At 43.0% G+C, this 27956-nt stretch overlaps 1 protein-coding gene and 1 long non-coding RNA gene across 3 annotated transcripts in view; both read right to left on the minus strand.

The window, feature by feature from the left end:
- The window catches only part of VKORC1L1 (vitamin K epoxide reductase complex subunit 1 like 1), a 77351-nt gene extending 69596 nt beyond the window's left edge, over nt 1-7755 (minus strand). Inside the window, exon 1 of one of the 2 annotated variants that reach the window (XM_070567869.1) lies at nt 7385-7755. In XM_070567869.1, the coding sequence (XP_070423970.1) occupies nt 7385-7728 (344 nt within the window). In that variant the 5' untranslated portion in view covers nt 7729-7755. The remainder of the gene's footprint in view (nt 1-7384) is intronic. The other variant, XM_070567870.1, reaches the window with a different exon arrangement.
- An 898-nt stretch (nt 7756-8653) lies between these two features.
- Nucleotides 8654-27956, minus strand: part of LOC139074864 (uncharacterized) — a 52639-nt gene continuing 33336 nt past the window's right edge. The window contains exon 3 of the long non-coding RNA XR_011524738.1: nt 8654-8985. This is a non-coding gene — a long non-coding RNA (uncharacterized lncRNA). The remainder of the gene's footprint in view (nt 8986-27956) is intronic.

The following is a 27956-nucleotide window of genomic DNA, read 5'->3' on the forward strand; positions in this document are numbered from 1 at the left end:
AACTTTTTTCTAAATGAAGTTTCATGTAGATCTGCAATATGAGAAAGATTAAAGCAGAATTTTATTCTATCAGAGTATTTTAAAAGCTCAAATTTATAACATTTACAATGAAGTTCTTCTGATGAACACAAACTTTAAATTATGGATGATTGGGGCAGTCAAATTTGTTTTGTTTTCATTGCACAGTATCAAGAAAAATCTGATTCACAGAGAATAGCAATTGCAAATGAGTTTTTTTTAAAAAAAACAGTACATTAATGCTACCTAACGATTTTATTACACCTGTCCAGAAGTCTAAGAAGTAGAACATTTCTAAGTCAAATCTCTAATAATATTAAGGAATGAGAAAACTTGGTAATCACAAACATTTTGGTAAAAAATAAAACTCCTAAAATATATACTAAACATGACATCAGGATATTACGCATAAGGCGACATGTTATTGCATAATGCAATAAAAGTTCTATAGCAGTGGATTTGCTTATTTAATTTTACATGAGCAAACAAGCCCTGAATGTTTAAAATACCAATTTATAGCTACAATCTTTCTAATCAATAGAATTTTTAAAAATTCAAGTATATGAACAAAGAAAGCAAGAAACTATTACAAGGATTGTCATCCTAGGTCTTGGCATTATGGGTAATCTTAATGTTTTCCTTTTGCTTATTTTCCCCCAAATATTCTAAACACATTGCTGTTTTGTTTTACTTTTTATTTTAAAATAATTACAAATCATAGGAATTTGCAAAAAATGCACAGGAAGGTCTCAAGAACCCTTCACCTAACCTCCCCCAATGGTAACATCTTCCATAACCCTAGTACAATACCACATCCAGGAAACTGACCTTGGTACAACCCACAGAGTAATTCAGATTTCACCTGTTTTACAACCACTCCTGTGTGTGTGTGTGTATGTGTGTGTAGTTCTTGAGATACAGATGTGTTCCCTCCCCACAAGCCTCCCTCATGCTACCTCCTTAACCACACCACTCCTTCTCACATTTCTAACTCCTGGCAACCTGTAATCTGTTCTCCATGTCTGTAATTTTCTTTCAATAATGTTATCTAAATGCAATCACATAGTATGTAATCTTTTAAGACTGGTGCTTTTTTTTTTTTCACCTAGCATAACTCCTTTGAGATAACCTGGCAGTACAAATCAGTGGTCTCTACAGTGTTAAAATTTAGCCTGATATACATTTGAATGCATACAAGTGTTTATAGTGTTTTAAAGTTTAAAATGTGACTCAAATGCGTATGAAATCCCTGTTGTATATTACTAGGATTCTGGGGAACAAATTTTGAAAACTGATAATCTAGTACAAGTCTAGTGCAATCTAGTACAAATACCATACAGAAGAAAAACCCAAGGCTCAGGGCTTATAAATCTTATCTATGTTTACAAGAACACGTGGTTAACAAGAACGCCTGGTTTTGCATTTTTCTGGACAATCTGGATTCCAGTCCTTTACCAACCCAGGTGAGTTTATGTTACATTCAAATATGACCACTTACTATTCATCTCAAATGGCCACCATTTCTGCCTTTCCTCATGCTGCTCTCCAGAGTTTTTCTGAATCATCGAGGAAACAAATTCTTAAATTCCTAGTTCTGCCTGGTGATTTAGTCAGCACCACGCCCCAGGGTCAATTCTCCTGGTTCTATGTGCGGTAGGTCCCTATGACTCAACACCTCTCTCAGAAAGGTCTACCCCACCCTAGTAAAAATTCAAGCTAACTCTTTTGACCCCTCCCCACGTCACCTCCAGGTGCCTAGATCCACTTCATCTTTCTTCCCTTCCCTCTTCTGTTAAGTCTTCCTGACAGCTCACCCCATACATATCTGTTCATTCATTAGCTATGACAAACGCCTTATCTTCACAAGTTTAGGCTTAGAAGGCAAACAATCCAGGAACTCACTTCTTCCTGAATACCACGCCTTCATAGTAATGTCCCCGCTTTTCCAAAAAGATTGCTCTAAACAAGCAAAAGCTATTCTACAAACTCTAGGTGTTTTTGGCATACAGATATAAAAGAAAAAAGGCACCAATGTTTGCATATTTTAAAAAATTTGGCCAATATAGGTATCACTATATCAATAGTAGATCTAAATGGAATTTAAAGTAGTGGTAAAGAGCCTGAACTCTTGAGCCAGACTGCCTGGGTTACAATCAGGCCTCTGCCACTGTACCATCTAAATCAAGTTTCACTTATATTCTGTGTGCTTCGGTTTTTTCATCTGGAAAAAGGTGATAAAAGTGCCTCACAGCACTATTATGAGAATGAAATAATATACATAAAGTATTTAGAACACTGCCTGGCACACGGTAAGCATTGTCTAAATATTAACGGTTTTTTTTATCTCTACCACATGGCAGACCAGATTCAACTCTGTGTGATATCTCTCCATTCCTCTTGTACTCTATGAGTTCATACCGCTTCTGAAATGTCTATATCAAGAAACAATGGTAACATAAGAATCTATATTTTATTTATTAAATTCATCTTAGTCAAAACTACTAGAACAAATTTTCTTTTACTAGCACTTATTTTTTTCTTTTACTAGCAGTTATTAACATCCCACCAAATATGAATGCAAGCACTTAAAAGTATGATGGTGATAGAAAGAATGCTAGCAAAAATGAAGGTACAGATCAGAATATATAATACGAGAATTTCATGTTTCAGAAATGGGGAGAATATGGTCATATTTGTACCTGTACATGCATAAAACAGCTCTGGAAAGTTCCATGGCTGTTTATGGAGAGGGAGAACTGCAGATATGGGGGAAGGGATATGAAGGAGACTGTTCACTGTGTATGCTTTGGTATCTTTTGAATTTGAAGTATTTTCAAAAAATGCTTAAAAAATGGAGGCGGGGACTCTAAACAAGCGCTCTGGAAGTCAGGCTTCCAGTCCCAGCCTGCCACCTTGTTACCCTGGGCAAGTCATTTAACCTCCGAGTCTAGCTGGACAAAGCAAGGAGCAGCAAAAACTTCTAGGTTCTATTCTAACTCTAAAAAGGTAAGATCTCAATGAAGGAGGTAGCAAATAGATGGTACTATTTTTTTAAGAGATGAGAGCCCTACTAGTCCAACATTTGGTAACATAAGACAACTTTTTGAGGACTTGGTTTTCAAACACTATTTTTACAGTTTTAACAACTGTAGATTTGTCAAGCCTATTAATCTTCCAAGATCATTTGTACTATTTTTATATAAAACCCTTCTCAGAAGGCACCTAATGTAACTTACAGGGATTACTTACAAAAAATATTCTGCATGTTATTTTGTTTCTCTTGCCACATTTCTGAAATTGTTTTAAATGGACTTTAAGTCTTTATACTATGCCATAGAGTGAGCAATAAAATACACTAAAATGGGGGCCGGCCCTGTAGTCGAGTGGTTGAGTTCGCATGCTCTGCTTCAGCGGCCCAGGGTTTTGCTGGTTCGGATCCTGGGCACGGACATGGCACTGCTCATTAGGCCACACTGAGGTGGCGTCCCACATGCCACAACTAGAAGGACTCACAACTAAAATATATACAACTATGTACTGAGGGGATTTGGGGAGAAAAAGCAGAAAAAAAAGTACACTAAAACAATTTACATTTAAAATACATAATAAATGAGTATACCTAAAACAAAAAACTTATACTACTTAAAGGTGTTTATTGTTAAACCTGCAAAAAAAAGTAACACCTCTAATCAATGACAACAGCTATAATTAATTGATTACATATTTTTTTTCCAGGTATCATCCATGTATTTATTCACTGTATCATCTTTAATCCTACCATTCATCTGGCAAAACAGGTTTTAATATCCCCATTTAACACAAGAAGCAACTGAGGCTCTATGAAGCTAAGTGACTAGTTTGAGGCCACAACCCAACAAGTGGCAGAGCTGGGAGCCCACCCAGAATCTTTGGATCTGAGCTCAGTGCACCAGACAGGGGTTACTTAATGTTGGCTGGCAGGCTGGTGTAGGTCTGCAGCAGATTTTTCACTAATTTATATAAAAATAAGGAAAAATGAGAAGAAAGTAAACTTTTTAATAAAGCTAAATGATTCAATTTAAAGGTCTTTTATTCTGAGATTCTGTTCTTCCAAATTGTTTGAGTTAAAATATCCTTTCTTTAAATGAAATCATAACAACAGGAGATATTGGTGTGGGTTACTGTTGCTGTTTTTATCGGCTATACCTGGCAGAACAAAAAAACTGGCAACTGTTGCAGCCGCCCAATTTGAGGGGAAAGATTTCTTATGAAATCCAAAAGTCTGGGAACTACTCCTTTAGATAACGACGCCTTCCAAAACACAGACACACAACCCCTTGAAGATCCTCTCATTAATCTCCATTCTGTTAGGACCCTTAAGGACTGAGAAATGAGAATACAGTGAATCTCAGGAGTCAGAAGTCATGAGTCAACACTGGGTTCCGGCAGAGGACTTTACTCAGAATTCTTTTCATTGGTTATCTTTTCTCATCCTTTATCGTCAATTGTACTCACTCAAACCTGGACTCAAACTTTCTTTTCCTAAAATAGTCACATTTTTAAATACTACTACAAATGGCAATCAATACTTATGCCAAATAAAAAGAACTAAAGGTCTCCAAGAATCTGCTTTTATTTAAAGCCTTTTTCACTTTTTCACGACAAAAAACTTTTAATGATGTTTATACTACCTACTTTCAAAAGAAAATTGGTCGATAAATCAGACTCGAGCTACTTTAATTTCCAAATTTCTGTATCTCCATTAAATATATACGTAATACATATACACACACATATATATTACATATACATATAGTTTTGCAAGTAGTTTACAAACAGGCTTATCAAACTGAATAAATTTCTTGAAAGTAATTTTATTGTGTACAAGGCAAATAAGCTATTTACTCCTCTTATTAGCATGTCTTATTTCTTACCTATCCTCCTTTAGTGAGCATCAAATTTAAAATATTTTAAGTACACGGTAACACAATTAAACACTAGTTTCAGTCACAACATATTAAATTCACATTTAAAACTATAAAGAGATCCAGTTATTTTTAGTCTTACACATACTTTTAATATTCTACTTGATGTTACTTGTATTATTTTATGGTGCTTTATTAAAAAGAAAAAAGAGCACAAAACCTGGATCTTGCAGGATACATAACTGAAAATATTTATAGTCTATATTTATCACATGGTTCATAAACAGTCTTTTTTAAAGGAAAGTTAATTTTAAGAACTTAAACATACAGTTTGGATAACATAAAGCACTTTTTCCATGCCCAAATGTTAAAAGGTCCAGGTAAGCTTATTATAGACTACAGTGTTTCTAAAATCAAAAATTGGTAATAGGGGCTGGCCCCGTGGCCGAGTGGTTAAGTTCGCGTGCTCCGCTGCAGGCGGCCCAGTGTTTCGTTGGTTCGAATCCTGGGCGCGGACAGGGTACTGCTCATCAAACCACGCTGAGGCAGCGTCCCACATGCCACAATTAGATGGACCCACAACAAAGAATATACAACTATGTACTGGGGGGCTTTGGGGAGAAAAAGGAAAAAAATAAAATCTTTAAAAAAACAAAGATAAACACCATAAACAAGAATAACAAAAATAAAATTATTTAAAAAAAATTGGTAATAATTCTGCCTAAATTCCCTATTAATCTATTACACAAAGTCATTTTTATTTCTTCTTTTTTTAAACACTTGAAATATACTGCTGGACAGTCTTTTCATTATGTATTCACTCAACTAACTTTGGGTACAAGGTACTTTTAAGTATAAAAATCCTGTCCAATGGATAGTGAAAATAACATTAAAATGTTTGCATAAAATACTCAGTGGTTCTCAAAAGGTATCTGAGAGTCTATTAAGTGTATTAACTTGGTTCAAAATACCCAACAACGAATGTGAGCTTTCTGTCACATTGCCATATTTTAACTGTTAACTGATAGCTACATTCTAAACGCATTATATTTAATGTAGCAATAATGATGACTATTTTCCCACTAAAAAGCTACAACATTTTGGTTTAAGGGCAAATGAGTTAGACCACCTGGTCCATGAAAAAGGCTGCCTAAGTGAAAAAGATAGGCAGTCTGAAGTTTGTAAATAGTAACAAGACAAACTCCAGTGCTAGCTTGTTCATGTAATCACCAATATGTAGGTCAAAATAAACTAGTGAGCTATACATTACTGTCTACCTAGCAATTTACAGAGCAACAGAAGAAGAAACTGCTCAAATGTGACTTAAATTCAAAATATTAGGCAAAGTATGTCTCTATGAAAACTGTAACCTATCAATTTTGAGATAATTTCTTTCACTTTTGCTACTTTTTTTAATGAACCCTCCTCAAAAAAAAGCAGCCACTTTTTAAGATGTAAATTCCTCTTTTTTTCAAAGTAACTTGCCTAGAAAAACCTAATGCAGAAAATAAAATGTAACAGATAAACCAACTACATTTTAAAAAACCTAAAATTATCAGTAAAACAAACCAATTAGCCCAGATTAGCAATGCGTGTTTTTAATCTTCTGTGGGTATCCTATTATACCCCTTATCCCATTATACAACGTTTAAAAGTCATCTAATGCCCAAAATGTCATCACTATACATGACATACCCATATTTTACTCAAATTAAGCTTAAATTAGACCCAAGCTCAGGCCATTTCCCCTTCCTAGGCACACTGAAATATACAAGGTGGAGTCCAAGAAATCAGATATGTTAAGTGTTGGTATCTTCTTCCAGAGTAGGGTCAAATTCGTGTTTGCCCGCAAATGTCACCGTTTCAAGAAGTCTGCAAATTCTCATTAGCGCTACAGAGTACAAAGAGGCCTGACCACGGAAACACCTGTCCTAGCACCGGGAAGACAGTGGGAAATGCAAGCCCGCAGCCCACGCCGGCCGCACAGCCTCGGGCTGCAACGATCCGGGACAAGGGGTGGACACTGACCTCACTGCTCCCTCCAGCAGGGTCCCACAACCCCGACCCGCCTCCACAAGCGAAAACTAGGAAATCCGTCAAGCTGGCCGGGACCCACCCTTCGCGAACCCCTCTCGCTCCTTCCCAGCCCGGCCCCAGCCTGCTCAACTGCTCCCGGTCCGCTCCGGCCTCCGGGCTGCACTCTGCCACCTCATCCCTCCTCGCCGGTCTCGCGGCCCCGCCACCTCCCCCCCAGCGGCCTGAACTCGGGCCGTCCCCCAGGCCAGAGCCCCCGGCAGCCTCCCCCTGGCCCCTCGACAGGCTCGCGGCGCGGTCGGTCCCTCCGCGGCCCGGTCCCCGCCGCCCCCCAGGCCCGAGCTCCCGCCGCGCGCTCCCCACCCCCAGCCTCTGCCCTCGCCCGAGCCGCTCGGCCGCTCCCCGCCCGCTCCCCCTAGCCGGGCTACCTGGATGCAAGGGCGGCTGAGCACTTCACCCAGGGCCCCAGGTCGCAGAGGGCCCGGTGCTCGGGGTCCCGCTCCTTCTCCCGCTCCACGTGGTAGGCGTAGATGGAGAGCAGGATCCCGGCGGCGCACACGGCATACCGGGCCACCCGTTCCCACCGCGGCACCGACACTCTCAGCAGGACGGGCGCCGCCATCTTCCCGCCGCCACCGCCTCCTTCGCCGCCGCCGCCGCCGCCTCCCTCCGCCTCCACCTCAGCCGCCGCCGCCCGCCGGGGCCCGACCCAGCCACCGCCGCTACCGCCGCCGCCACCTCCACCGCCACCGCCACCGCCGCCGCGCCCCATTGGCTCGACTGCCTCCTCCGGGCCCCGCCCCAACAGGCGCGCGGCCCAACCGCCCCGAAAGGAGAGAGCCGGGCGGGGCGGGGAAGGCGCAACGCGGGCGCGGAGGGAGAGGGTGGGGCGCGCAACCGCCGCGGAGGCCCGGCCCCCAGGCGGAGACGGAGGCGGTGCGGCGCGCGGCGGGCGGGGCCGCGGGGAGGGGAGTGGAGGGGAGGGGCCCGGAGGAGGGAGGGGCGGAGCTCCAGGGGAGGAGGGGCGGGCCGGGGCGGGCCGGGGCGGGCCGGGGCGGGAGGGCCTTAGGGGAACCCGGTGCAATGAATAAATTTCAAAGATATGACAGTGTGTGGCTGGGTAAGTCCTCGCCCCACCCCCCCCCGCCCCGGGGGTGGTGATCAATTGCCATCCTTTTGTCCTTTTTTGTCATTATCACTTGATATTTTCCGACCCAGTCCAAATTAACCCTGGCCAATGCCCAGACCTCCAGAGCCGCGCTTCCATGACCTGATCTTCCTCACCACCACCTCCAGGCACCTCGTGTTCAACAGGTGCAAACTTAACTATTTTTGAAAAATTACTTGTGAATGCCTTGCTTCTTTGTAAGCTGAATTTGAGATGGCTTAAAATAATTCATGTAATATAGAAAAATACAAAAATGAACTAAAAACTCAGGTCAAAGAAAAAGACAAATCAGAATAAAGGAAAAGACCAGGTGTAAGAATACAGATAAGCATGCCATAGGGTCTTGCATAATTATTAAAACTGAGCCATAAATTTGGCTCTGAGCTTCCTGGTGGCCAAAACTAAAAGGAAAACACCTGTGTGTTATTCTCACTGTCCCTAGGAAGAAAGAAACACACCATTCTTGGAGAATGCTAGCTTTTTCCTGGTTGCAGCTCCCAAAGAGATTTCAGAAGCTTTAAAATAGTGATTTTGAGGAATCAATGTCCTTGTATTAATCTATTGTTGGGTAACAAATTACCCCAAACTAAGCAGCTTACAACAAAAAAAAAAACCCCTTATTTTCTCAGTTTCTGTGGGTTAGGAATCTGGGTGCCGTTTAGCTGAGTCCTCTGGCTCAGGGTCTCTCACAAGGCTGCAGCCAAGGTGTTGGCAGGACTGCAGGCATCTCAAGGCTGGAAAATTCTCCTTCAAGCTCAATCACTCGGGTTGGCAGGCAGGCCTACGGTCCTCTCTGGCTGTTGGCTGGATCCATCAGTTCCTGACCACTTGCGCCTCTCCATAAGATGGCACTATCTTCCCCTAGAGCAAGGGATAAGAGAGAGGGAGATGAAACTCACAGTCTTTTTTGTAACCTAATCTTGGAAGAGACAGCCCATCACTTTTACATATTCTACTACTTAGAAGCTAGTCCACAACCTAAGTGTCCATTAAAGGATGAATGGATAAAGAAAATGTGGTATGTACATAAAACGGAATATTATTCACCCATGAAACAGAAGGAAATCCTACCTTTTGAAACAAAACGGATGAGCCTTGAGGGCATTATGCTAAATGAAATAAGTCAGACGGAGAAAGACAAACACTGTATGATCTCACTTGTGTGTGGAATCTGAAAAAGCTGAATTCATAGAAACAGAGAGTAGATTGGTGGTTGGTGGGGGTGAGGGAGGTGGGGGTGGGAATGGGAAGATGTTGGTCAAAGGGTACAAACTTCCAATTATGATGAGATGAGTAAGTTCTGAGGATCTAATGTACAGCATGGTGACTACAGTTAATAATACTGTATTGTATACTTGAAAGTTGCTAAGAGAGTAAATCTTAATGTTCTCTCTCACACACACACAAAAGGTCATTTTGTGAGGTGATGGATATGTTAACCTTATTGTGGTAATCATTTCACAATATATATGTATGGCACATCTTGTACATCTTAAACTTATACAATGTTATGTGTCAATTATATCTCAATAAAGCTGGAAAAAAAAAAAAAGAAGCAGCAGCTAGTCCCCTAGATTCAGTCCATGCTGAAAGGGAGGCAATTACACAAAGACATGAATACCAGGAGAGAGGATCACTGGGAGCCATCCTAAAGGCTGCCTACCACAACCCTCAGAAAGATCACCGCTTGAACTCTCTACTGGTTTTCATAAATCTAAGTGGACTCATTCTCCTATGACTCCCCCCTTCTGGAATCCTTTACTCTCTTAATGAGATCTATTGATCATCTGGCTGAACAGTAGAAGAAATTTCTTAGAATTCCTCATACACATTCCACTGCCTCTCACCCTGGAGCTTTCCAACTCCTACTTATCCACAGCTTAGATATCTCTTTCTCCTGGAAGGCTTTCTCACCTCTGTTGTAATAGTCAGGACTCCGGTGACACAAACCCTGCTCACCAGGCCAGGGACTCAAACCCTGTCAGTACTCTCTCTCCCACTTGTATGTGTGGATTTTGTTCTCTCAAGTCTGATTTTTGCATACAGAAGGAAAAGTGGCCCCCATAGTTCCTATGTCTTGCATTTTTGTTTTCTCCTGCCAGAAAGAGACTGCTTCTCATACCTTAAATCCAAATTTAAAAATCCTGTGGAGAATTCCAACAGACTGACCAGACTTAGGTCACTCATGGGCCCAGTAGCTAGAAAGAAAGAGTGCTGGGGATGGCAGAACCCCCAGACCCACCAGAGATTCCACGAAAGAACAGTCTTCCCGAAGAACAAGAAAGTGCTGTTCCCAGAAGCAGGCAGGGGTAACTGGGCAAATAAAGCAGGAAGCTAATCCATTCATTTGTTCCACAGATGTTTATTGAGCACCCACTATGTGCCAGGCATAGTTGCAGGGGTTGGGGCCATAGCAGAGAAGATGATCAACAGCACTTGCCTCACAGAGCTCACATTGTGGGGGGAAGCTGGGTGAGGCTGTCCCTGTTAGGGGCTCACAGAGAAGAGCCCTTGTTGCTGTACAGGAGAAGCTTCTCGGCTCCCAGGTAGGCAAAGCTGTTCACCAGCTTTTCTGTAGTGCCAAGGGGCAGCTAAGGCCTTTTTTGGCTGGGGGGCACAGTTCTTGGTGGTCACTTTGTGCCAAGCCAAGAATGTAAACTTCAAAATTTGTACATAGATTGAAACTTCATACATTGCTGGTGGGAATGTAAAATGGTGCAGCCCCTCAGAAAACAATTTGGCAATTCCTCAAAATGTTAAACATAGACTTAGCACGTGATCCAGCAATTCTACTCATAGGGTATACCTAAGAGAATTGAAAACATGTGTCCACACAAAAACATGTACGTGAGCGTTCACAGCAGCATTATTCCTAATAGCGAAAAATGTCCATCAACTGACAAATGGATAAACAAAATATGGTATATGCATACGATGGAATATTATCCCACAAAAAGGGATGAAATACTGATACACGCCACAACATGGATGAACCTTAAAAACGTTATGCTAAGTGAAATAAGATAGACACAGACACAAAAGGCTACATATTGTATGATTCCTTTTAAATGAAATGTCCAGAATAGGCAAATACCTAGAGAGAGATCTGAGTAGAGTAATGGTAACCAGAGGCTGGGGTGACAGAAAATGTTGGAGTGACTGCTAATGAGTATGGGGTCTCTTTTTGGGGTAATGTTCTGAAATTAGATAGTAGTGGTGGAAGCACAACTCCATGAATATACTAAAACAACTTTAAAAGGTTGAATTTTTTGGTATGTGAATTATATCTCAATAAAGCTGTTATTTTAAAAATATGTACACAGAGGAGCCTTCACATTGTAATTGCTCCATCAGCTGCAAATTCCATGAGGACAGTGAGTGGGTCTTTCGTATTCCCAGCAGTTGGTTGCAATGCCTGGCACAATGGCAGGTGCTCAAGAATTACATGGAGAACGGGTAAATGAAAGAGACCAGCTTAAATGCTGCTTCATTTAGGAAACCTCCCCCTCTGTGCTCCTAAAGACCCTCTTCCCCATTTCGCTTTCATGGAGGACCAGATTCAGGCTGGCAGGGATCTCCGCTCCAGCTCATCACCCCAATTTCTGGGGCCAGTATCCATAGCCACATCCCATCCCCCTGGGCCTCTGCAGCTTCAGCACTCCATTTCCTATGGCAGTTTTAAGGTCTCTTTTTCATTGACACCTTTCTTCCTGCCAAGCTCAACTATGTGTTTAAACAATTTTTCTTAGAACATTTTACCCAGTACGCTAACACTTTCTGTGTTGGCTTAAACCACCATGTCAGAACTAGAAATCCAAAAATGTTTCTGTGAATTTGTTCATGACCCCAAATTTGCTTTGCTGAGTTACAAAGCTGTACTCTACATTTTCTGCCAAAGTTTTGGGAAAGGTCACAGCAAGGATACAGCAGGACCCTCAAAGCATGGCAGTAACTGGCCAGAAATCTTTCTATAGCAGAGTCTGTGACAGCCCAGGCTTCCCAGGGCCCTTCAGGAAAACACCACTCAGAGTGAATGTCCTGTTGATGGATGTGTCATTTTCACATTCAAGGGATAATGGATGCTGATATCATTTCATTATTGTCAGTACTGTCAGTATTGTCAGTATTATCAGGAAATGCTCATTTTTAAATACTGGATGAGGAGTGGACCAGTAAACATCCTATGTACACAGATGACCTGCTGACCCACCAGGTAAAGAGGCTGTCCACTGAGCACATATCTACATGCTAGGCAATGTGTCAACACAAGGCTTTTTCAATATGTTATATTTAAACTTCATAAGCTCTGCACAAGGTAGGTATCATGATCTCCACTTTTCATGAGAGAAAAGTACATCTCAGAGTGGTAAGTAACTAAGCCAATTACTGTAAGAGGCAGAGCTTGAGTCAGCACCCAGACCTGTTTGATTCTCATGCACTCCCTCTTTCCACCAGCCTGTGTGGCTTCCTTCTGAGAAACCACCACTCAATTTTATATGGATGCTCTGTTTCTTACCAGAATGCAATGAATACATTATTCACCAACCCTCCCCTTCCATTCCACTCTATTAGTGTAACCAAGTTTCAAGGTCTTTCCTCGTTCCTGCCTCAAGGTGAAAACAGATATTTCCCTGTGGCTTCAGTAGGCGGGACCCAGGGTTAAATCCTGAAGTCTGCTGAGATTCCATCTGCATGCTGCCATCCCAGACACTACCTCAGGGCAGCCTGAGGCCCCCATGATATGTCTCCACTGGAGTCCTTTCCTCCCAAGATCCATGAACCCCAGCACAGGTGCCCTGACCACCAGCCTAAGCTTGATCCCAGAGCTCCAGTAGGAACCCCAAAGCCCATGACTTCTTTCTTTTTCTTTTTTTTTTTAAGATTTTATTTTTTCCTTTTTCTCCCCAAATTCCCCCGGTACATAGTTGTATATTCTTAGTTGTGGGTCCTTCTAGTTGTGGCATGTGGGACGCCGCCTCAGCATGGCTTGAAGAGCAGTACCATGTCCGTGCCCAGGATTCGAACTGACGAAACACTGGGCTGCCTGCAGCAGAGTGCGCGAACTTAACCACTCGGCCACGGGGCTGGCCCCAGCCCATGACTTCTGCCACCAGGCCCCACATCCCTGTCATCCTGCTGTAAGTTCTTTACCTGTATTAACTCATTTAATCCTGACAACAACTTTTGATGTAGGAATCATTATTTTTTACATTTTACAGATAAGGAAATTAAGGCTCAGAGAGGCTAAGTAACCTTCTAAAAATCACATAGCTAGTAAGTTGCAGAACTGGGATTTAAGCCCCAGAATTCTGGCTCCCAGATCCACGCTCTTAACTCCTGTGCTGTGAGCTAATATGCACAGAGAATTTGGATTTCTTTTTCCTTAGCATTTACCACCATATAACATAATATGTATTAGACTTTTAAAAAAAATCTCTGTCTGTCTCTCCTGTTAGAACGTAAATTCCTCAAGGGCAGAGATCTTTGTCTGCATTGTTAAGTACTGTATCAGCACCTAGAACAGGACCTGACCACAGAGTAGTAAGTACATTTTGAATGAATGAATGAATGAGCACTGAAAAAATGTTAGCTACTAGTATCTTTGCAAAAACAATAGGCCCACAGCAATTATCTTTTCCCAAGTAAAATAGAAGTCCTCCTGGGCTGGCCCCATGGCCGAGTGGTTAAGTTTGCGCGCTCCGCTGCAGGCGGCCCAGTGTTTCGTTGGTTCGAATCCTGGGCGCGGACATGGCACTGCTCGTCAGACCACGCTGAGGCAGCGTCCCACATACCACAACTAGAAGGACCCACAACGAAGAATACACAACTATGTACCGGGGGGCTTTGGGGAGAAAAAGGAAAAAATAAAAATCTTTAAAAAAAAAAAAAAATAGAAGTCCTCCCCACAGAGATTACTTTTTTCACCACCCCAGAACAAAAGGCAAAAACTCAGACAGCTTTCACAATAGTCTTTGCCCCCTCTGCCTTCACCACCCCTCTCTCAAGTCCTCCGCTTTCTTAAGGATGTCAGTGTCCATGTGGATGGCCATGCCATTCCCATGACTCATTGTCCAATATCTTTCTCAACTTTGATGACCTTTGCTTTCATTCCACTTAAGCTGCTCACAGGAGTGGCCCTTGTGATCCTTTTGAATAGCCAGATTTCTGAAATCTTAAACTCCAATATTCTACTTTTATACTTAGCCTCTATGGTAGATTGCATTTTCCAAGATGGCTGCAACAAGAACTCCAATCCCACATACTCTTCTTCATTGTGATGTTGACCCTGCTCCCATCAAGAGGTTGGGTCTATGTTCCTTCCCCTTGAATCTGAGAAGGTCTGTGATTGTGGCAAAAGTGATGCTCTGTACCTTCCAAGGCTAGATCATAAAAGTGATACCACTTCTCCGTGGTCTGCTTGGGATGCTTGCGCTTTGAACCCAGGCACTGTGCTGTGAGGAAGCCCACTCCACATGGAGAGGCTGCGTTTAGATCTTCCAGCCAATAGCCCCAGGTCTCAGCTGACAGCCAACATCAGTCACCAGACATGGGACTGAAGAAGCCTTTGAGATGACTCCAGCCCCAGCCATGGCAACAGCACAAGAGACACGCCCGAGTGAAAACCACCTAGCCAAATCCAGTCAATTTCCACAACTATGAAAAAAAACCTGTTATTTTAAGCCTCTAAAGTTTTGGGGTTATACATTATGCAGCAAGAATAACTGAAACACCCTTCTTTCCTTCTACCTCTGATTCTTACTCACCAAACCTAGTCTCTCCCTGGAGACCTGCTGTGCCCTAATCAATGTTTTCCCTATAGTCCTAGCAGGAGACAAGTTGGGACATCTCCCTGCTCTTCAAGGCTATTCCCTGCTTGGCTGACCTAAATATCTCTGTATTCTCTCGCATTCTATCACCTTGAATACTCAATCTGCGCGTCTTCAGTAAGCCCTGACTTTACAGGCTTCTCTCCCTAAGGATTTCTGAGATTCTCTGAAGAGGCTCATATACCATCCATTATGAGGTGATTTAATTTGCCCATGGTCCACACTCCAGCCATCAGTGAAATCAAGCATCAGCTGTACCTGGCTCTCCCTGCGTGCCACACTGTATTTTCTTGCGTACATTTTCTTAACTTCATGAGAACAAGAACACTTTTGAGCTAATCAGAGTACATGCTTTCTGTTTAGAGTAAAACATAATAAATAAACCCTTGCCAAGATGCTTAATTCCTAGTGGGACTGTATTAAAACAGTTGTCTTCAAATATAACTCCTAGAAATGTTTATCATTTTGTTTACTTTAGAACTTCCTAATTAGAGACTTCCCAAGATACTTTATACAAGTTTTCAACAATTCACAAGAAGCCTAAGAATAAATTATTCACAAATAATTAACAAAAGGCTTTACCTTCTTTTGTAATTTGGTTGGTGATCTTTTCTTGCTAGTATAGAAAATATTTTTTAGAAGAGGCCTTTGTGTGTTAGGAACAAGACCTCTTCTAGCAATCTTGCAGTCACAAGTTGCACACTGCACAAGGTAAACCTTCTCTTTTATGTAAGAAATACATTTCACAAAAGCATATTGAATGAAGGCACATTTTGAGCATTGGAGGAATTGGTCTGGAATAAGGGCTGAGAGGCACTGTTGCATTGGTTAAGAGCATGTGTTGGAATCACAGTCCTGCCTCTTTACCAGCTGCCTAGAAAGGTACTTAACCTCCCTTTGCCTCAATATCTTCATCCACAAAATGGGGATGGCAACAGTATCTGCCTCGGAGGGTTTGAGGAGGATTATACGCATGATGCCTAGTACATAGTAAGTGCTCAATAAATGCTAACTCTTGTTGTCTTAATCCTTGTCTCTATGGGTAAAAGAAAAATACAGCATTTGGTGAAATTAAATTCTTCCAGAAGCAATGGCTTAAAATAAACTGCTATTTGAAAACTAAAATTATCATATTGGGTAAATGCTATCCAAAATATAACTGATCTATATTCCAATAACTCCATGAAACATCTCAATTTGTGCAGTTACTTAGAAGAACATTCAATAACTAATTTAAAATGGAGATTCCTGGGCTTTGCTTCATACCTGATTCCCACCAGAGGAGAGGCCTAGGAATGCGTATTTTGTCAAGCTCTCTAGGTGATCCTTATGATCAGGCAAGTTCAGGTGGTAACATTGATTGAAGGAATGGTGAGTGCATGATTTTCCTGGGGAGGGTAATTATTATAGCCCTACCTTGAATATTCTCCAGGTTAAATGATGTTGGCTATAGAGCAACTGTTTTCAAATTCTATTTTGCATAAGAATCAGCTGGAGAGTTGTTAAAAATTCAGATTCCTGCTCCTACCTCCAAGAGATTCAGATTCAGAGATCTGGGTAGCACTCAGGAATCTATGTTTTTTAACCAGCCTCTCCCCTCCAGGGTAAGTCTTTGAAAAGCACTTGTGACTCTTGTCATTCACATGCTAGAAAGAAGCCAAACATATTTTTTAAAAGAAAAAGTTTGACTTTGCTGTGTAATTTGAATATACCAGACCTTATCAACTTGTTGGTACAAAGTCACTTTAAAATTATAACTGAACCATATGAGTTTTGAAGACTGGATGATTATGCAAGAATCAGTTTCCTTTCCCAGGTATATCTGGAGATCTCAAAAAAAGTGTCTTCATGTGTGCACGTACTGTCTTTTCGTTCACCAGACTGATGGTTCAAATCTCAGCTCTACCACTTACAAGCTATGGGTAAGTTTCTTGTCATGTATCTATTGCTGCATTACAAATTATCCTAAAACTTAATGTCCTAAAACAGCAGCCATCATTTTATTATTTCTCACTGTTTCTGTGGGTTGGGAGTTTAGGAAGGGCTTGGCTGGCTCAGTGTCTCTCATGTGGTTGAAACCTGCAAGTGGTTGGAACTGGAACAGCAGGCGGGTAGAGCAGCTGGGACTGGCTGGGTATCTCTTTTACTCCCTTTTTGTGTAGTTTCAGGACCTCTCTATGTGGTCACTCCGTGTAGTGTAGCTTGAGCTTCCTCACAGCATGGTAGTCTTAGGGCAGTCAAACAGCTTCTACGGCAACTCAGGGATCCAGGGTAAGTATTCTAGTAAACAAGGTGAAAAATGCATCTCCTTTTTTGAAAGTCACATTGCCTCATTTCCACTGCATTCTATAGGTTACGAGAGTCAGAAGCTTGCCCAGATTCAAGTGGAGGGTGTCGACGAAAATAATCCATAAGCAATCTATAAATGAAAATTTGGGTGAGTTTATTCTGAGCTTAAATCTGAGAATTATAACCTGGGGCCTTTCTTCCCGAAGGAAGAAAGTGCACCAAAGAAGTGGGGTGCACAGAGTGGTTATATACCCCCAGAGAGGATGTTTCACATAGGACTGAAATGTCCCTTTTACAATAGTCGTGAGACTGCTCTGTCGGCACAGCGATTGATGGACACAGCAGGTAGGTCTTCTGTCTCAGTGAACACAGCAGGGTGGCAGTCTTTTGTCTCCAGCTGAGTGGTCACAGGTGAGCTGGGTGGTCAAAGGTGAGTGCAGCAATCAGTTCCTAGCCTAAGGAAAGATGCTTATCCCTAAGGAAATGCCAATGTGGGGGGAAGTTGCACCTTTATCTCAAGGGCCTTTGTTCTGGCCATAGGAAATGTCTAAGCAGATACACAATTCGTGCTCAACAGCCACAGTCAGGCCCTTTTGGAAAAAACAAAGTCAGGCCGAATTAGGTTTATACCAAATGGCTTCCTTGCATACTCCAATATATCCTATTGCTTGCCATTTTTATTTGTCAAGGGGAATAGACCCCATCTCTCAATAGTAGGAGGATCAAGGTCACATTGGAGAATAGCATATGGGTTAGGAGATATTGTGGCAGCCATCTTTGGAAAATGCAATCTGCCCCATAACAACTATCAAGCCTAAGTTTCTCATCTGTAAAAGGAGTCTAATAATAATATCTACCTGATAGGATTGTAGGGAGGACTAAGTGAATAAATACAGAGAAAGCACTTAGAATAGTACCTGGCATGCTACATAAATACTAGCTATTATTATCACCATTACCATGATCAATCTTTTCATTGCTCACTGAACCAGGACTGTGCAGTCATCATCCACACAGGTCCTCAGAAGTGCCTCTCTGAGCCCAGGTACAACACTGCCTCTGTCCTGTTTCCCTGAATCGCTGTCACTGCCTATAAATCTTCCACCGTTGCTAGTGCCCCCGTTGAATGAGTCAAGACCCTGCAGCTGCTGGTCCCCAAAGCTTCTCAAAGATGCCAATGAGTGGACCCCACGCTGATTGGCTGCAATCCACTGGTGCCATTGCCTCAGTGTAATTATTGCCACCAATCCCGAACTCTGGTAGGCAGCCCAACATTTCCCTAGAGGAGCCACCTCTGAGCTGCTCTGCCACCATATCCTGCTGCCACCCCACCCCTGAGGGGCAAATGCCTGCTGATTCCCCCAGTCGCAAATGTCTATAAAAAGCATGTAAAACAAATAAACAAACAACTCTCTCCCTTGGTACTATGCTCAGTTGTAGAGGCTGGGAGACTACTATCTGGGCCCCAAACTGACGGATTGTAGTAAAACCATTTTCTCAACTGATATACAAGGTCGTTCCTCTCCCTGGAGCAAAGACACTCCCAGGATGGGTTCTGACGTCAGACTCAGTGCTGTTCCCTTTGTACACCTGCCCCTCCCTCCTCACCCTGGTCCAGTTTAAACATCTGACTATCCCACCAGGTGTCATTAGGAATATGGCAAACTCCATATTCTGCTTCCACTGCTCTCGACAAGTCCTTTCTACAAACTCACATAGTTTTAAATTGTGGACAGGACTGAAGTTGGTTTTTCCCCAGAGTGCCCCATAAAAGTCAGTAGATGCAGATGGATACTTGGGAGGAATGGAGCCATTTAAACCCAGTCACTGAAAACATTTAAGTCTCAGCTTCTGTCTGCCAGAATACCCTGTCACTCCTACCAGGACCCCCTCAATCACTTCCCTGTTCAGGAAGTGGCCGTGTATTTGGGAGAGAGTTTTCATGATTTCCTTGACTTCTGCTGTGGTGGGAGAACTGTTACCCTGGACAGGTGAGATGGCCCCACCAAGAACAGAGGTCATAGGCGTTTTGGAGGAGACAAAGAGGGGCTTGAAGAGATCACCAGGAGTCAGACTGGGCCTTGGGGAAGGAGGAGCCACAGCTGGAGGCTGAAGGAGCAGTTCTCACAAGTGATCCTAAGGGCACGGGGGCCCACACCATGCACTTTGGTGTACAAATGTCAGTGTGGCTCAGAGGTGTCGGGGGACTCAGAGTGTCAAGGTCGTCAGGGGATCTAGCCCCACTACAGTAGACATCTGGTTTCTCCTAGGAACCAGGATCTAAACCTCTCCTACGTTTGGGCAATATCCCACCTAAGGAGGCAGAGCCCACCTCACCATTGAAAGAGCTGAAACACTAGACACTTGCTTTTCCCAGTTCTGCTGGTGGTAGGGTATGAAGAGACTCACAGGCCTTGTGTCAGGGAGGGTAGATACAGTGACAGTATTTACATCTAGTTTCTGGAGGTATCAGTGACAGGGTTCTGGTGCCAATGGGAACAGGCCAAGTGTCCAGCCAGGACAACAGGAAGGGGTGTCTTCACCACAGCAGCTCCCAGACGGAATTTCAGCCTTTGCTGCTGTCTATAGCACTTCTCATTATGTTTCCCTGAACATTCAGGGATTTTGTAAACTATCCAATATTCTTTTAATAAATTCTTTTTCTTTCTAAATTAGCCAGAGTTGATTGTGATGCTTGCCCATAAGGCCTTAACCAATACTGGCACGTTAAGCATTTTTTAACTGGAGAAGCTTCAGAGCACAGTGCCCTCAGCAGGGACACCAGTGTCTATGAGGATGCCACTGGCCCAGCAGGGGTTAGGCCTGCCAAGGGGCTGTGGGCATCAACCAAGGAGGCCAGAGCAGAGGGGAAGAACATGGCCAGGGATGGATGCCCTGGGGTTGTAAACCTGGTAGTTCTTAGGAGCACCAGTAAGACAATCTAGAAGATTCCCTTCAAGAACAGGAGGAAGACCCTACAAGAGCAGTGAGGGTAAGACCCAGAGACATTTGGAATATTCATGACTATTGACGTGATTTTCCATTTACTCAGAGGCTGATGCAGCCCCAGGAAACCTGTTACTCCACAACCACCTCCACCACACGCCAGAGAACCCGTGGTCAGGCCCCGGCCACAGACTGTCGTCTCAAAATGGGGGCCATCAGGGCTTGCTAGAACGCCTGGGCTGAGAGGGAAAGAATTCTGGAATTGGTTATTTGTTTAAGTTTTTAATTTAAGTATATCAATCTGGTTGTTTTTAAACCTCTTTTAATGTCTTACCTGTAGCAGGTGATATAGAAAGGTGGTATGAAGAGAGGAAGAAAGGGGCAGAAAATAGGGAAAATAGAAAAAGAAAGAGGGAAATTAGTTTAAAGCTGACAATGTCACTTTTATACAACTCTAGAGAACTTAGGCAGCAGCATGAAATGTCCAACTCGGGAGACTCAGGATGTGCTGGTAGCATTGTCACCATTCTAAGGGGTCTACAGTTCATTTCCCAGTGACGGTACTTCCAGATTAGGGAGGCCCCGCCACGTGAAGGAAGGAGTCCAGAGTCTGGCCAGGGGTGGGCCACTTAACCTGTCTTTGCCTCAATATCCTTGCAGGAAAAATAGAAGGGAAGACTCAGGCACCTTTTTACTATAAATTCAAATGTTCATGAAAAAGAAACAAAAATGTAATCCCAGAAGTATCTTTAATAATGCTATGTGACAGAAACCACAATAAGAACAAACTGTAAGTGTCTGAGTCAGAACCCACCCGTAGTGAGAGAGGGGTGACTGACAGGTGAGGACCCTGAGCTTCTCCAGAGGGTGGAGGTGCAGAGGAGCTTGTAGGGGTCACGGCTGCACACCCGGCCCCTGAATCCACTCACACCAGCACCCTCTGCACAGGCAGCCAGTTAATCTTGTGCCAGCAACTGCGGCCAATTAAGCTTTCTTATTTCATGAAGATGAAAAAAATGAATGATTGTTTTTTGGAGCAAAGAATTTGACTCTGAAATTTACAGCCAAAGGGAATTTTTGAGATGAGTGAGTCGAACCCCTTTGATAGCAAATTGCAGCAAAATTAAATCTGTAAGCAAAATACTTGACATGCTAAAAGGAGTTCTGGTAAATAAAACAACGTTAAGAGAGTAAGAGTTCTTGACAATCTTGGATGATGTACTGGTTATTTGTTGCTACATAAACTACCACCAAACCTTAAAACCGTTAGTAGCTTAAAACAGCAATATTTATTATCTCACAGTTTCTCCCAGTCAGGAATCCAGGCTCCCAGGAATCCACAGCTTAGTTAGGTCCTCTGTCTCAGGATTTCTCAAAAGGCTGCACCAAGGTGTCAACCAAGGCTGCAGTCTTATCTGAAGGTTCAACTGCCGAAGGAATCTGCTTCAAAGCTCCCTCACATGGTTTTGGCAGAATTCACTTCCTCACTGGTGGTTGCACTCGGGGTCCTCAGTTCCTTAATGACTCTTGCCCAGAGGCCATCCTCAATTCCTTGTCATCTGAGCCTCGCCATATGGCAGCTTACTTCATCAGAGTGAGCAAGCAGAGAGAGCAAGAAAAAGTGCCAGCAAGAGACAGAGAATACTAGTGAGAGAGAAGTCCCAATCTTTTGTAACCTAATCATGGAAGTGACATCTCATCACCTTTGTGTTTTCTATTCCTTAGAAGCAAGTCACTAGGTCCAACCCACACTTAAGAGGAAAGTATTATAGAAAGGAGCGAATACCAGGAGGCAGGATTATTGGAGCCGTGTCAGAAGATGCCTACCACAGATAGTGTATAGAAGGTAGGGAAGGGGTCAGAATCACAGAAAGGTAGAATTTTCTGGTTGAAAAGAAAAGATTCTGCAAACCCAGTCACCCACAAGATGCCTGAATTCTCCAGATAGCCCCCACCAAGCGGCTTTTCATTCTACATCTGCACAATGACACAGTTAGAAATGGTATGCTCGTTATAGTGGGCTAGAAACTATCTGCCTGTAATGTTCACCCATGCCCATGCAGGCACCTTATAACCTATGAAAATGGTGGAAAGGTCAGAAGATTCTATTCCTTTAAATGATGGTTAACTGCTTTGATAAAAGCTGAAAAGTAAATTGTAAATAAAGATTTGGTCTAATTTTTAAAGTAGCCTGGAACATGTAGAATGTTTCTGTAGTTATTAGTCCACATATTTTGATATGTAAAACACCAAAGATCTCTCTAAGGAGCTGGACAAATCAGCAAGCTTTAAAGAAAAAAGTAGTGGAAGTGTCTAGTACAACCAAAACCAGACATCAAAATCAACAGTTAAAAATTCCAGAACCAGGGGCTGGCCCTGTGGCCGAGTGGTTAAGTTCACGCGCTCCGCTGCAGGCGGCCCAGTGTTTCGTTGGTTCGAATCCTGGGCGTGGACATGGCACTGCTCATCAAACCATGCTGAGGCAGCGTCCCACATGCCACAACTAGAAGGACCCACAACGAAGAATATACAACTATGTACGGGGGGGCTTTGGGGAGAAAAACGAAAAAAATAAAATCTTTAAAAAAAAAAAAAATTCCAGAACCAAGAAAATAAACGGACCAAAAGAAAGGGAAGGCCCTAGTGCTTTATTCCTTTGACATTAAGGATATCTTTCATATGCAATTCTGAATTTGGCAAGAAGTGTGAACTGTGGCCCAGTGGCTGGCAGACAGTGTTTCAGAGTTCACAGCAGGATCTCTGGGAAACTGTTATAGCTGAAGATATGGTATCATGCTTGACCACTCACTTATTCACAAGACCTGGCTCAAATGGCTGTTTATAAATGTCAACTCTAGCCTCAAAAGACAAAAGATTGTAGAAGGTAATTAAGACCATAAAAAAGCAGTGAAGGGGCCAGCCCCAGTTGCCTAGTGGTTAAGTTCAGCATGCTCTGCTTCGGTGGCCTGGGTTTGGTTCCCAGGAGCAGACCTACACCACTCTGTTAGCGGCCATGCTGTGCTGGCAGCCCTCATACTAAAAAATAGAGGAAGATTGGCACGAACGTTAGCTCAGGGCAGTTCTTCCTGAACAACAACGACAACAACAACAATGAAGCTAAGGAGGGAGGAAGGAAGGAGGGAAGGAGGGAGGGGGAGAGTGGGGAGCAGGGAAGAAAGGGCCCCTCCCTCAAATACTCCCCCTTCCTTTTGGGTGATTACAAGATTATGGGCATACATGCAAGGCCTACCCTGAGGATCACAGCACTGTTTTGGGTGTGTGCTTCTTGGAAAACAAATCTCATTAATTAACTCACAGAATGATCGAGATGAAATGATCTTAGGGAACATGTAGTCTCACCCCTAATTTTAAAGACGAGGAAACTGGGTTCCAAAGAGGCTGAGCAACTCACCAAGTAGACAGAGAAGAGTGACACTTAGGTCAGCCATTCCCACGAGTTGTCCAATATAGAACAGTTAAAGCCAACACAGTAACGTCTTCACCTCAAGGGACAACCAGTTCATCCTTTGCGTCTTGCACTCCCTCCAGCAAGCAATATTTCTCAACTTTGTGTTTGTGCAAGCCCTCAGAGCAGCACAAACTCTTGAACTAAGACACATTCCACTCTGTTTGCAATTGAGGGCAAAGGCTGGGAAGGTTTGCCCCCACTTCAAACTCCTTCCCAGATACCTGAGGTGACAGAAAAAACACACTATTTTTCCTAGTTAGCTGAGTAGAAACCAGGCTCATCAAGTAGGGGTAAAAGTTACTTTCCTCTTGAAGTATAGGAAAAGTATTCCAACCTGAGGAGAGCATGGACTGTTACTAGTCTGTATAAGACTTCACAACTGGTCAATTGGCAGGGAACAGATGGGAAAGAGGAGAACCCCCAAAAGATATTTGATGTTAATGCTAGTGGAGATTGAAATAATTTGTCTGCTTTTCTGTATGTTTTCCCTGAGCCCAAATAAAATTTAACTTTTAGTCCCAGATCAAAAACACAGAAATGCAAGACAGCACATTGAAAAGACCGAAGAATCCAAGGAGGAAAGTTGTATCCAGAAGTGTTCAATGAAACTGGGATGCTAAGAGATAAGGAAAGGAGGAAATGAAAGGTGAAAAGAGCGACATTTTGAGAGTTAAGCAGGTATTTTTTAAATCAGAGATAGTGTTTATTGGACTGCCCTCCATTAAAATATCGCCCATGGAAATGAGATTAGTGTTTATTCCCTATGGTTTCCAGAATCCAAAAAAAAAAAAAGGAGGAGAGAAAGACAGAGGAGGAGGGAGAAAGAGAAGGAGGATTTGAGCGAGAACCAGGGAAATCCCCAAGAAAGTTGCCGGCAGATTCAAGCTCTTGCTTCACTGTTCTCCCCACCAATTCTATATTTAGCACAAGAAAAGATTCCAAGCCCTACTTTGGTTTATCTCTCATAGTCCTAAATCCATGCTTGTTCCTCAAGTATTTAGTTAGGGAGGAAAGCCATGAGCTAGTACAATTGGCTCCCCACCACCTCAGGAATTTTCCCTCTGGAAATAGGACACAATAAAGTCAGACAATGCAAGCATTCACTCCGGGGCAGCCAGGGATGCCTTTGTTCTGGTGAACCAGAATAAAGCTTAACTAAATTTGCCAGGGAGGAACTTGAGCAAAGTGGAAATGGAAATGATTTTCCACTTCTAGATACAGTAAAATACAACAGCAATAGCTCTGGGGTCTAAGAAAATCCAGTGAGTTTACAAAGTGTCATTTTCATTATGGCCTAATGAGATCACTTGAAGTAAGTTAATAATGATTAAACTTAGTTTTCTTTAAGGTTGTGTCCTTCCCCACCCCCCACTTTATTGAGGTATGATGACATATAAAAAGCTGTACATATTTAATGCATATAACTCAATGAGTTTTGGCGGTCAAATTGTGTCCTTTTTTGGATCCCATGGTAATTAGAATGCTTAAACATTTTAGAAATACAGAAATGCTACCGGGATCATTTAAAAGACAGTGCGTGATAATACTAGTAAGTATCTAAATTTAGGTATTTGGTACAGAGCTCTATCTTTGATTAAAAGACTCTAACTAGGAGCTATTGCAGTGCTCCTGGGCAGAGATGATTATAGCTAGACTGGAATGACGACGGTGGGGATAAGGGGAAGGGAGGCAGACAGGAGCGATGATCCAGAGGTACAACCATGTAAGACTTGGAGAGCAAGTAGATCTGGTGGTGAGGGTGAAGAAGAACCAAGAAGGCTCCCAAGGTCCCCAGGTTAGATGGCGGGTAAGGCACATGGCATTGCCCATCACTGAGGATAAAGGAGGAGGAATGCGTGCCACCATGCAGCCAGTCAACACACTCTGACCAAGTGCCTACGGAGGGCCAGAGGAACTCTGACTTGCTGCCAGATTGTGGACAACTTACTCACCTTGGCTGCCTGTCTTCACAATTACAAAATAAAGCTCATTTTAAGAATCCAATAACATTATTGTTATAGATAACAGTTGGTGTAGATATTCAGAAGCCCTCAGAGAATGTGCTTATTTAATGAATTTTATGAGGAAACAAATTAAATAAAAGTGAACTTCATGAAGCCAAGAATTATGTCTTTTGGATATTCCAGCTGGTAATCCCTCCTTTTGCACACTATGCCACTTAAGCATGCTGTGAGAGAAGTCTGGGCAGGGGAGCAGGGACTGAGGAGGTGGTGAGGAGCAGAGGGACACAGCCACAATGACACCCTCCTCCGCCTTGCTGCCAGTGTTGTCCATTCCTTTCTATAATCCAATCATTTAAAAATGGTTTTCCAAGGGGCTGGCCTGGTGACGTAGTGGTTAAGTTCAAGTTCTCCACTTTGGCAGTCCGGGGTTTGCAGGTTCAGATCCCAGGTGCGGACCTACACACTGCTCATCAAGCCATGCTATGGCAGGCGTCCCACAAACAAAATAGAGGAAGATTGACACAGATATTAGCTCAGGGCCAATCTTCCTCACCAAAAAAAAAGGTTTCCTGAGTATAAAATATTTGCTTCATTCAATGACAGAATAGACACTCAACATTTGCATTTACTGAGAAGGAAAACAGTTTAAATACCATTTGGGAACGTTTAAAAACATAGGTAATTCAAAGAAACTGAAAAAAAAAGGTCAATCAGAGGTAGCAGTGGAAGTTAAACCATTATTAAGGGACTCTGTGTTTACACAGGCAACCTGGTTGGTTTCTTGGCCTTTTCTCTTCCCCATTTCTTTCTCCCTCTCAAAGTGTGGGTTTCATTTTTAAACCTGGGAAAAGAAGTATTTGGGGGACTTTCATCATTTAGAAGCCCACTGTTGCCGAAGGGCTGTTTTGAGTCATAACTAAGACACTTCGACTGCGAGCCTGTGACAATGATTTCTATTTGTGTGAACTCTTGAGCAACGCACACTCCTGAATTGAGACACTCCACTCTGTTTGCAATCGGATGCAGCCAATGTGTGAGGAAAGACAGGCCATTGTTTCCAATATCAAAGGAATGAATCAAGATTTTGATTTTGAGGAGCCAATGATTTCCCAAGAAGCCTCCACAGTGTGAGCAGTCTGGGCCTCCACAAACCCTGCATGTGAAGATGAAGGGATCTGGAGCTGGGCCATATTTTCTCAGAGGCCCTGCTCAGAACCTGGCCTGGAGTGATCAAAGGAGGCCGGAGTGGTAGCTCCTCATCATGGTCCTCCCCCTTCTCGTGCTCCTCCACGTCTTAGTTTCTCAACAAGCAGCTGGAATGCTCTTTATAACAAAGATCAGTTACTCCTCAGTTCACAACCCTCCAATAGCCTCCCATAGTTCTTAGAATAAAGACCAAAGACCCTACTAGGGTCTCAGAAACCGTTCCTGACTGGCCCCCCGATCCCTCTGACGTCACTGTCTCCCTCTCTATCCTGCTCTGGCCACACTGGCCTCCCTGCTCTTCCTCAAACACAAGGCTACTTCTTTCTCAGGGACTTTGCACTTGCTGATCTCTCTGCTAGAAGGCTCTTGGATCTTGGATCTTCACGTGGCTCCAGATCTCACTTCATTCATTTCTTTTCTCAAATCACCTCCTCAGAGAGACCTTTTCTGACCATTCCACCTAAAACAGTCCCCCATCACTCTCTAACCTCTTGCCCTGCTTTATTTTTCTTTATAGATTTATCACAACCTAACATTACACTATAACTTTAATACTTTTTGTTTGTTTACCCCTCCCTTCTGGGAGAAGGAATCTTGTGCTTGATGAATGAATGAATGAATGAATGAATGAAAAAAAGAGCGATGACAACCAACAAAAGGTTATTCTCTTTTTTTTTTTTTAAGATTGGCACCTGGGCTAACAACTGTTGCCAATCTTTTTTTTTTTTCTCTGCTTTATCTCCCCAAACGCCACCTGTACACAGTTGTATATCTTAGCTGCAGGTCCTTCTAGTTGTGGGATGTGGGACGCTGCCTCAACGTGGCCTGACGACTGGTGCCGTGTCCGCGCCCAGGATCCGAACCGTGGGCCGCTGCAGCGGAGCGCGCGATCTTAAGCACTCGGCCACGGAACCGGCCCCCAGAAGGTTATTTTCTTTTAATTAGTTCAGATTCAATAACAGAAAATGCCATCAGATGGAACATTTCAATGTTAAGTAGGATTTCCATATAAATGTGGCAAATCACAAAATCTCCCTCCCTTGATACTCATTCATTCTAAAGACATTTATTGTGTGTGTACTGTGGGCCAACTACTACAGTAAGTTCTGAGAATGAACAAGATGAGACTCC

The sequence above is a fragment of the Equus przewalskii genome, chromosome 12, assembly GCF_037783145.1.
Source record: "Equus przewalskii isolate Varuska chromosome 12, EquPr2, whole genome shotgun sequence".
In the NCBI taxonomy this organism is placed as follows: Eukaryota; Metazoa; Chordata; class Mammalia; order Perissodactyla; family Equidae; genus Equus; species Equus przewalskii.